Source organism: Sorex araneus, chromosome 5 (assembly GCF_027595985.1).
Source record: "Sorex araneus isolate mSorAra2 chromosome 5, mSorAra2.pri, whole genome shotgun sequence".
NCBI lineage: Eukaryota > Metazoa > Chordata > Mammalia > Eulipotyphla > Soricidae > Sorex > Sorex araneus.
Genome location: NC_073306.1, coordinates 165386857 through 165399015, shown reverse-complemented (window position 1 = coordinate 165399015; position 12159 = coordinate 165386857). Strand labels below are relative to the sequence as shown.

Below are 12159 nucleotides of genomic sequence, written 5' to 3'. Positions count from 1 at the left end.
TAAAATCTATACCTTTTTAGCTTTTATAGTTTTGGATAGTTTATATAAGGGTAAACTATCTAGTTTACTTTTTCAGTGGGTGACTTTAGTCAGAGCTTCCTCCTGGGTCTGTGCTCAGGAAACACTCCTAGAGAGACTCACAAAACGCTATGTGTTGCCCGGAAGCAAATCTGGGCCTAGCATATAAAAGCAAGTACCATACCCACTGTACTATTTCTCTATGCATTAATTTATTGTTCACTAGTTTTAAAACAGACATCTAATTACAAATAACTATAGATGATTAGAACTGATCATTAAATTTTAATTTTTTAAAAACACAAACCTGGTTTTTTATTTTAACCTTAGAAGGTAGTAGAATCTTTCCTCTCCAAATACCGTTAAGCTTGTTTTTCTACATAGACTCCATATACCTAACTTAAGTTTAAATAACTATTAATCCTTAATCCTTTAAAATAAAAATGAGGATTACAGTTTTGTTTTCCAATCTCCAAATAAATATTCTACCTAAAGAGTTATGAACCTTGCAATTTTTTTCTTTTTGAGTTTCAAATCTAAGGCAGTTTGGGGATGTTTGAACTGTTGACTATGAACAAACACCCCACAGTGTCACCTTCTTCTAGACATTTGGTAACTCAGAACATTTCTAAAGATGATTAGTATTAGGCAAAACTTTCAGTTGAGGATGTCTTTTAAAAAATTACGTATATTTTTACCCATAAAACAAATAAAACTTCTACATTTTTCCCCCCATACTCTAACTTTAAGTTTCTTTTCTTGTAACAGTGCAGTAAAATTCAAGACAACATATATGATGCACAGATATATGATTGCTTTTTAAAATTTCTAATGTTGTAGAGGAACAACATCTCTCTGTAACTAATAAAGCATTACATTCTATGAACAAAAAGACCTGAAGATCAACACATACATTTCTTTACATTGGAAAGACACAAATAGATGCCTGATATCTAGAGAGATAAAATCCAGGATTAGGGCTTCACTATCATACCAGGAAATTCACAGAAAAAGTAAAACTAGGGGCCAGAGTGATAATACAGTGGGTAAGGTATTTGTCTTGCATGTGGCCAACCAAGATTCAATCCTCAGCATCTTATATGGTCCCCCAAGCACCGTCAGGATTTAACTTCTGAGTGCAGAGCAGGAGTAAGCCCTGAGCATTGCTGGGTGTGAACAATAAATAAATAAATAAATAAATAAACAATTTTACAGGAGATAGTTTAATCATATTTAGTGAAGAAAGAGATTGAAATCATAATAGCTAAAAATAAGTCAGCTGGAATGAGCAAAGGGAATTCTAAATTTCCAAATGAAATGGTTTTTATTTGGAGGGTTATGTTTGGGATTTATTTCAAAGGCTGAAGTGAAAAAAATCATCCTTGCATTTTGTTTAAGTCAAATGAGAAACGAGTATCTAAATCTGCATTACCAAATAACTAAAAAATGTGGTTATAAAAATACAAATAGAAATTGAATCTTTTTTGGTTTGTAAGTCAACAATTTTTTAAAGTTGTTGGTCTAAACCAACAATGACCAAATGGCATATTTATCAAAGATAATATAGCCTAGACTCTCTCCTTCTGCAGTCTTCCCTTTCCGGATCCCCTGCCCACTCCATCCCACTTTCCTATCTTGCCCTTTGGAAGATGAATCTGTCATTTTCACATTCACTTTAACAGGATTCAGTAGACAAGTTGCCTATTCACATTATCAAAAATGCTGACAAAACAGGAACTGACATTAAGACTTCAGGTTGTGAAGGACTAACAGCCAATATTATATTTGGGGACACAGAACTTTAAGACATAACCTTGCAGCATTGATATTGTTTCTACATTGGGTTGGAAGAGGAAGTATTTTAGAACACCTTTACAAAAGCATGACATCTAAATAGAAGGAAATAGAGTGAGATGAGAAAGAGAAGAAGCACTGAGCAAAGAAATGAGTGCATATATCTATAAAATCACTGTTTCAGAGTGAGGCAAATAAGGTGCCTCCTTTCTTTACCAATTCCCAATTTTCTTCATTACACATGTAAATCATTTTACCTAATTATTTTAGACCATCATAAAAAGTGAATGGGGTTATTATACTTAACAATTTCCATAAGTGACTTATGAGTTTTCATTTTTAAGGCAGGAGGGTAAGCAAGATGATAATTTAGATCTGGAACCCATTTAGCAGAATGAGGCTCACATTATGCATTGTCCCATTTTTTTTTATTCCTTGAAAGTGGTTTCAATGATAAAAACTATAATCAGTGGCATCATTATTTTTAATAACTTTAATGCTTTTGATAATCACACTTATTATTTGCCAACTCTAGTAAGGCTATTGGATTGTATAAGTGGTTTGCTCATATATTTTATATCTACTTAATAAAAACTTTGCTAAAGGTCTATTGACATTTATAACTTTAAAACATTGTATTTATATGAAAGTAAACATTTGTAAAATAAATTTTAAAAGAGAAATTTTACAAATTTAAAAAATATAAGTCACATCTAAAAAATGAGAATATTTACTTTCTCATACATAACTGAAAGTTAAAAATATTTATGGCAAATCATAACATGGAGAAATTTTTCTTTTAAAGTAGTTTTATGTTTAATGATACATGTTTTTATATATGCATTATTCCATGTCCATGAAGCTATCACTATAACTGTCCCTCCAGAGGAACATAGATTATGAAAATTTCAAAGTATTACATTGGTAACATTACATGAAAATCAATTATCACTATTAATATATTCAAGTAGTGTTCAACATTAACTTTTAAATGTAATTAAGTTTGCTTATGGACACCAGCTTATAACTTTTTATTACTTTTTAATTCACCAAAATTTTAACCTAGTTTAGTTGCATTATATTTACACAAATCACATACATTGCTGACAATTTTTGTTTGTTTGTTTGTTTGTTTTGGTCACACCAGAGGTGTTTAGTACTTTCTTCTGGCTCTGCTCCTGGTTATCAATCCTGGCTCTGGGGACCATATGGAGTGCCCGTGCCAAGAACTGATTCTGGATCCGCTGTGTGCAAGGTGAGGGCCCTACCAGCTATACGACCACTCTGTTCCTTAAGACTATTTTTAATACTCTAATATGTATGCATTCTTAGCACTTTCAAGTCACATCTTAAGGAAAAATAAAATGTGATGATTTGATGCAGCAGTGGTAAGTTCTACCTCTCATGCTCTCTGCCTCTCCTTTGTATATCACATTATTTTATTTGGTTTTGGATGTAATATGCTGGAAATATTAAACATGGCTCTCATTCAGTCATGAACTGTTCCTCTCTTTTCCTCCCTTAGTTCAGTACTCAAACACGAATTCACTGATCACTCAAACAGTGCCTGATGATAGGCACAAGAAAAATGAGTCCTCACATGTATGCTGTGCCTTGGTTTTATAAATACTGCCCAGTTTTAGTACCTGCAGTTCCTTGGAATGGTGCAGCACCTGTAAAAGGTTAATGAGCATAGAAACTTTCAGGCATAGAGCAAATTACAGACACTACACACAGACATTTCATTGATAAACAGACAAGCAACATGCACACTGCAGGCACACTACAGGTGGCAGATATTATTGCAGCCCCAACATTGGAATATCTTACATGTCATGTATTCCATTGGGTTGAGATATCTTTTTCAAGTGTTATTTTTTTTTATAAAAAGAGAAAGTTTTGCTTCTCAACAATATTTAGATTTACTTTTCTTGGCTTGATTTGCAACCAGATACTTACAGGATAGTTTTGTCATTACCATTCTCTACTTTATGTAATGATTCCATTGAATTTGAAAAATGATTCATTTTTATTTGTTTTAAAGTCTGATTCACATCCATCAAAAAACATTGATTTCACAATTCAGGCATCTCACTTTCACTCTATTAGATCAACATCTTGACTTCTAAAATAAAATCATGCTATTAATCATCTATAAAAATCATTTAAAAATATTCATATTCTCTAAACTATTCAATAATAAAGTGGGATTTTTTAAATTTATTCAGATTTTACAAATATCAAGATGCCAGGGATTCTAAAGATTCTAAATTATTTGCATTCATTGTTCTATGAGAATCATCAAGCATTGATGTGCATGCATTAATACTACCATCATGGCAGTGGGCCTGCAGAGAAGGAGTTCTTCCATTCCCAGGTTCAATTTTAAAACAATGTCTTGCTATTTTTTTAGAACTCAATATTAATATTATTGAATATTACTCAATATTACGGAAATAATCAAATTAGCATTAGTGGTTCATGTGGCAAACTTCAATTTGTCTTGTGGCAGCATTAAAGTAAAAAATATTTGCAAATCAAATGTAAAAGAGGTGGGATTTAGATTAATTTAGTGTCTTATTCAAAGTAAGCCGGCCTTGATAGCAAATTAAATAACAAAAAGTTCACAAAGATCGAAATTGAATATATTTCTGTTGCATTTTCAAAAAATCCCAAGGCCCATGTAATAAATGCTAATGAAATATGGAAACTAGAAAAAGAATGGAATATGACAGTGCATATGGAAAATGTTGGTTTTTCTAATATTATGAAAATTCTGTTCAAGTCAGATTGTAGTGTTTCAACTATTTTTATCTCAGAGTATATAAGTGATAATTCTCTTTATCTCTGTATCTAACTACATCATCTTTCCGGTACTAAACTATTCTGAGTCTAATTACTCTCAGTATTTCACCATGTAAGGAAAGATGGTGTCTTTCAAACATTAATGCATATAAATATGACAAAGTAATTGGATTTTCAGGAGAAAACATTTCTTATTTTTATAACATGCTATTATTGTGAAGTTTCACCTGTTTATCACAGGACTGATGTGTTAATATTCTTTTCTTATGTGGTAATTCATATAGTCAATTTGTGAAAAACAGCTTTTATGATTTTTTTATGTAATTCATGTTTATGTACTTTCCAGGAGATAACATGTTTCTATGACTATAAATCAGGCCTTTTAAGAATCTAATTTTCTACTTAGTTTTGTCTCATCCCAATAATGACTGTGTGAATGACCACCAATAGCCATAAAATAACCTCCTTAATAATGAATTATTTCCTAGTGTACATGTAAATCATTTTATACTTTCCTTCCTGGCAAACACATCTAAATTGCTCTAATATGAGAAATAGGTTCAAGATCATTAGTATATAATTATTTACTGATTTTTTTTTTGCTTTTTTTGGGTCACACCCAGTCATGCACAGGGGGCCATATGGAATGCTGGGATTTGAACCCGGGTCGACCACGTGCAAGGCAAACGTCCTATCCGCTGTGCTATCGCTCCAGCCCCTATTTACTCATATTTGATTTTCTTTTTTCATATCTAAAATAATATTTAATTAAAATATATCCCTGTACTAATGAGATAATGCAAATATATTTTTGTCTATGTATATTTAAAGAAGGATAATACTGCTATTTTTATGAACAATAAAATTTTAATTTTTCATGGGTTTAAAATTATTGAATATAACATGAAAAATACTACTAATTAAAATTTCCAGAGATAAAATGAATGTTATATGCTACAATTTATAGTTGCCAAATGAGGTCCAGGGAACTAATTTGACATACTTAATAAATTTTTGAGATTTTATCTAGGTGTCCTTAAAGAAGAAATCACTAGAGATAAGAAAGCAAGAAAAGAAAATAAATTTTAAGTGGAAACTAGGAGCAAACTAGATATAATTTGTTGCTTCTCTTTCAAATGATCTCTGATCATTATGATATTCCGGTAAGGTAAATGGGAAAAAATGATGAATACTGTGCTCACCATTAGTGAGATAATTTTGGGGTGTTTTTGCCTTTGTAACACTATTTTTCTTTTTTATTCCTTTTCCATTTGAAAAGAGGAAGATTTGGGAAAATAGTGGAGTAGCAAGACTGATTTGCTTTACTCATCATAATATTATTATAGAATGAACTGAATAAAGGGTTAAACTCGCCAACATATAATCAATGAAAATTGGAATTTTTGTGAGTGTGAAATATTGTGATGAATATAGAACATTGTATCAAAGACAAAGATATTTTAAAGTGCATTCTGACTGCATTAGAATAATTTTAAATTTAAGATAAGAAAAATTAAATTCTACAAAGGTCATCTTTGTCATTGTTCAACCAGTTCTTTATAATGATATTATAGTCTATTTTTAGCAGTGGGCAAGTGAAATACAGATTGTCTACACATTTCTCAGAGAATTTGTTTTGACAATTTACTACAATTTTTATCAAATATTAAATTATCTGATAATCTAAAGTGGAAACAGCATCTTTGTGTGCTTTAGGAATGGCTACAAATCATGTTCATGAAAAATAATAATAATTTTATTCACAGGAATAGAATGAATTAATTTATGAGAGGCTCAAAATGACCTTTGGGGGAGACAGGACAGAGATCTGAATATTAATGTAATCAGTCACTGTCATTTAAAAGACAGGGAAAAATCAACTGCTATCCAAAAGAAACTGACAATTAAGTGCATACAACTCAATAAAAATGAGTAGCGCTAGTTAAAAAAAAAACAACTTTAATTATAGGTAGATTCAAATGTCCGTTTTTGTTTTTTGTTTTTTTTTTTTCTTTTTTCTTTCTGGGCCACACCTGGCGATGCACAGGGGTTACTCCTGGCTCTGCACTCAGGAATTACTCCTGGTGGTGCTCAGGGGACCATATGGGATTCTGGGAATAGAACGTGGGTTGGGGCCGCATGCAAGGCAAAAGCCCTACCCACTGTGCTATTGCTCCAGTCCCAAATGTCCTTATTTTTAAGAAAGAATAATAATAGTAGCTATTTCAACTTACTCAATAATTTCAGTTGGAAATCATAATGTGTTTTCAAGGTGATTTTTCACATAAAGCTGTTTTTATTTAAGAAGGCTATATTATTATTTCTATGACAAGTTTCCTAGACAATATTTGGAGCATTTTTTTAAAGACTGGTAGGACAGTTGTAAAGAACTCTTCTGCTGTTATTTTTCTTTTAAAATTAGTTTCGCTGTAAATAATACAATTGGATGATAATTTAGTGGTAATATACTTAATATTATGTAGTCTAAACATTTCTTTTATAGATGAACATACTGCAACCTAAAAGAACAGTATATTTATCAGGTCATATCATGTTTAGTTAAATCAAGATTTAATCACAGTTCACAAATTCCAAGATTTGGGGATTGGGATTGTGTTTTTACAATTTGAGAATAAAAGTCATGGTCTTCTTATCAACTAGTTGGAGAATATCAACTAATTGTGGGTGAAATTCTATTCTGGGGTAGATGCTACACACTTTGTACATATGTTATCATCTCACCTCAATACTGTTAAGAAGGTTATGGATTTCCCTGATTTCTCTGAGAAAAATAAAAAACATAAGGGAAAATATATGTATAAGGTCTGAAGAGATTAAATTCATTCATTGAATTGTCAACATCAAACACAAAATTACTGTTTCCTAGTTATGTAATTTTTATTTTACCTCATATTAAAGTATATAAAATATAAACCCTGATCCATTTAAAGTATAACTCTTTTAAATCATGAAGGTGATCTGCATACATTGCTTCCTCAACCAGAATCCAAATATAAATTCATTAATAATTTGCTATACTTGGGGTGAAGATTACCTAAAAGAGGAATTTCTCTTCAAGACAATTGCATTCTTCAAGACTGAATTTCTTTTACTGTCCAAGAGTAGTATTTTATTTGGATTTTACATGTCTTAGCCACATTCTACTAGGATTACCATATTGTTAATGGATATCTCTTTTCAGTTGACTTAAAAATGCCATTGCCATAGAAAGCAAAAAACTGGCTGACTTTAGAGATGACTCATCAAGACCTACAAATAACTTTTGGAATTATGCATTGGTTTGTAACCTTTTCCCTTGATAATTGTCTAACATTTTGATTTTGTTATCATTGATTAGAGCCATCAATAATCTTCTATAATGACCATAGCATAGAAACTGAATATCTGCTAAATAAAACTGAATAAAAAGACTGTAAAGGAATGAAAACTTTAAGACAAAATCTAGAATTTCTGTGCAGTTTTCTTTCTTTATTCTGTCACAATAGCAGCGACAGGCACCAACTCCACAGGCAACAAATCTCATGTGCTTAAAATGACAAACAAAGGCTGTTCTTCCTCCAAGAATGTCATCTTGAAGGTTTTTTCTGTTTCGGTGGAAATTATGATGCAGATTATCTGTTAAAACTAATATATTTATATTGATCCCAGCTATCAGTTCATTTGATCTCCCTCACTAAATAAGCATCTGATGTTTGTTTTGCTCTTTTATTAATTAATATATTTGAATTAGATGTTTTTTCCCCTGGCTCTGTAAACAATGAGAGTAACTGTTTTCTTTTTTCAGTCTATCAATGTATGTATGCTCTAGATTCTAGTAATAGAAGAAATTGCTGGTGTAAGAGTCTCTTAATATAGGCAGTCGCTTGAATATACTACAGAGCAAAGTGGACTGTTTTTTGTTAAATCCACACAAGGCTTTCTTTAACTCACTGGTGTGGGGCACTATGACAACACTCAGTATCAATAGACAAATTGAAATATACTGTAACAGTGCTATTATTAGTATTTATAACAGCTCTGGTGCTCTTGATAAATGAAGCCACATTAATTAGTTTCAGGATCTTATTCTCACTATGGCATATCCACTAGCACTTCGAAACATGCAATTAAAATCTTTCAAAATGTCACTTACGTTTCCATTCTACAAGGAATGCATACTGATTATGGCCACTTGATTTGCACAGGGACATATTAATTTAGAAACTAAAGAATGAAACATTTTAGAGGTTAAGGAATGTCTCCCACAATTGCAATAAATTTAGTGAAAAGTAAAACCAAAATTCATTGTACAAATATAAACCATATGTTTATCCTGAATAGAAAGTACTTGTGGATATGTATATGCATATATATGTGTGTATACATATATACATATATATATGTGTGTTTATATACATATTCAAGGGTTCAGCACTCGTATGTATTCTTTCCTTGCTTGTAAATTAAGTTAGAATTGTTGATGGCAGTCAGTAAAAGTACAATTTTTTACATTACATAAGTCAAACTAACAGAACAGTTTATGAGAAATTTAGAATGTCACATAAACATTATAACTTTAAAAGAAATCTCAATATCCCCCTAAACTTTTGGAAAAGATTTTCATTTTTTCTAATGAATACTAAAAATCCTTTGGTTCACAGTATGCATACTTTAAAATGATCTTTAATATTAAAAAGTAAACTATATTGGGGCTGGAGCAACAGCACAGCGGGTAGGGCGTTTGCCTTGCACGCGGCCGACCCGGGTTCGATTCCCAGCATCCCATATGGTCCCCTGAGCAGCGCTAGGGGTAATTCCTGAGTGCAGAGCCAGGCGTAACCCCTATGCATTACCAGATATGACCTAAAAAGCAAAAAAAAAAAAAGTAAACTATATTATAAATTAGGAAAAAAGATAATGTTGAAAAAAGAATGGATATGAGCATCATATAGATGTTTGTGTATGCACAATATGTTTGGAATTGTTTTATCTAAATTATTTTGCAATTATAACTCTGACTTGACTACCTTAATAGAAATACAATTACTAAAGATTTTCTAACAAGAATTAAGAGATTCTTGAAATGCATAGAGGTATGTCATAGCCATTCTCTGCCAATGTTAAACTGAATTATATATTATATTATATAATTTATTCAGCATGTTCCAATTGCAGTTGTTATTTAATGCTTACAAAACTGAATTTTTAAATGAAATGTTTAATATACTTTCTAAGTAATAACAGAAAGTGTGTAAATTCTTGAAACTACTGGAAATTTCTAGATGCTATCAGAATATAAGTCAAGTGTTTCTTCTGTCTGGAGATGTGAAAGACAGTTGAAAAGAGGACAGTAGGTTAAATGTAGGTGCGGTTATTACTAAATGTAACTGAAGAGGTTATTTCTAGATAGAAATAAAACAGGAACACATGAAAGCTTTACTTTATTAAGTCAAACCCTTATAGTGAGAGCAATCCCCTGCTCCATCGGGCAATACTAGCCACCCTTTTCTCTTCTGACAGGATTCACAAGTCCTGAGGATAGGCATCCCAGGATGTTCAAACAAGCATTCTCATGACAAATTTTCTGCATGTGGGTAATTTTAAGTCAACATCAACTGAGGTCATATAGCCCCATAACAAACGCTGACCACTTCCTTAACTACCTACATGAAATAAAATTAAGAGCCTTACCCAGAATCAGAATTTTGTTTTAAAATGTAAAAACTCTTCTCTTGGGTAGAAGCCTATTTTGATGGCAAAGCCAGGATCTAATTATACAGTGAATCTAGTCTTCATTATATGACTCACTGTCTCCTCATCATGTGACTCACTTCCTTTCTCATCAAGCCCCCAGCCATCATCATATGCCCTGCTCTTTTCACCTTTGCTTTTAAAATATTGTGCTAATTTACCAAAGTGTCAATGGTTGTGAGTTTCAGGGCTTCATTGTCCCCCTAAAACTTATGCACAGCATAACCACTATCAAAGTCCCTAATGCATTCTTCCTTTGTGAGAGCGAGGGGTGGCTCCCAAGTGATGATACACTGCTCTGTGGTGTCAGAAACATCAGGGAATCTTGTGGGTGCATGGTACTCTCCAGGGCTATAGCTTGGAGGGCCGGGGTTTAACCAGGATCTCACACATGACCGGAATAATCCCTTAGTCTCTGTGCTCTCTCCATGGACCATCTCTCACATTCTTTGATTCAGAATGAACACCTGATTTTGTCTCTATGGCTTTAGAATTTACATATATGTGGATAACCTTTATGATTGCAATTATATTTGCTCTTTCTCCTATCTAACTAATATTCATTTAATTACTTAATCAGTCCTAGGAGAATCAATAGGGGTAAGAATAAATTTTCTCTCCACCTCTTTGACTAAAGCAGATATAAAGCAGAGTCTGACCCATAAGATGAAAACATTAAAGACATCCATTCTGACTTTATCTATCGTGGAAGGAAATGAATGAGTGGAACATTAAAAATAAAAAATAAGTAGTGATACAGAGCACAAAGTATTTTTATATCAGATCAACTTTGGCACTAGAATCCTTTACATAAAGAAGCAAGGTTAAGAATGTGGATGAAAATGGAATCTTTCACTATTTTTGGATGCTGCATTATAATGAATAAACTGATATATTCTATTAATTTAAAAGGGGATCGCTGAGGAGCTTGTACTTTATTCAGTGATAGAATATGGGTTTTTTATTGTGTAAATTTGGTTATATTTCTAATAAATATTAGTTTCCACCTTGGGCCAGAAGGTAGCAAAGTTCAACGTGAGAGAGTAATGTTATAAAAAATTGTGATTTTTTTCATTGTAGCTCAAAGCCTCCTGTGTTATGCATCAAATTCATTTCCCTTGTAACAAAATCTGTCATAAATCTAGGCATCCAAAATGAAATATGTTTTCCAACAATAATCTACTGTCAATAAGCATAATAATGCCTTCAAGTGGCATGATACGTTATAATGGTTGAAAAATAATTCACAGATAAATTATTGATCTTGATAGACAAAGATGATATTAATAATAATTCACAAGAAGGAAAATGAGGAACAGGGAAAAGGCTAATATGACTTTTAGTCTTTGACTTTTGAATGTTCATGTTTGGCTTCATTATGTGTCTGTCAGTATCTGTGATTTAAGCAGGGAAGAAAACCCGGTGCTTTTCCCAAGGAACTGAATATGTTATTCTTGGGGGGAAAAATCTGGAGCTTTAACATCTCAGTTTCCATAATAATCTGTGAGTTGCAGATTATTATGACTTTGATTAGTTTGGTACTTATGAAAATATATTTTGTTACCAGAAATCTCTAGTGTCAACAGCCATGTCAAATAAGCTTATATCTAATGTTATTTTCTGTGATACAAAATGTAAAATGAATATCAATAATCTATATTATGTAAAAGCACAAAACAGCTTTAGCATCTATTTGAGGAAGTAAAATCACAAGCCTGTTTATCTTCAAAAACTTTTAGCGCTATTAGTCTAACAGTCCAACAAAGGACAGGAACTAGAGGTTTATTTGTG

At 32.0% G+C, this 12159-nt stretch overlaps 1 protein-coding gene across 7 annotated transcripts in view; it reads right to left on the bottom strand.

Annotated features, from left to right (window-relative positions):
- PCDH7 (protocadherin 7) overlaps positions 1 to 12159 on the bottom strand; it is a 440353-nt gene that overhangs the window by 159493 nt on the left and 268701 nt on the right. The window contains exon 3 of one of the 7 annotated variants that reach the window (XM_055138568.1): positions 3459 to 3485. The exons of the other annotated variants lie outside the window; for them this stretch is intronic. Coding sequence (XP_054994543.1) covers positions 3459 to 3485 — 27 coding nt within the window. The remainder of the gene's footprint in view (positions 1 to 3458; positions 3486 to 12159) is intronic. 7 annotated transcript variants of the gene reach the window in all.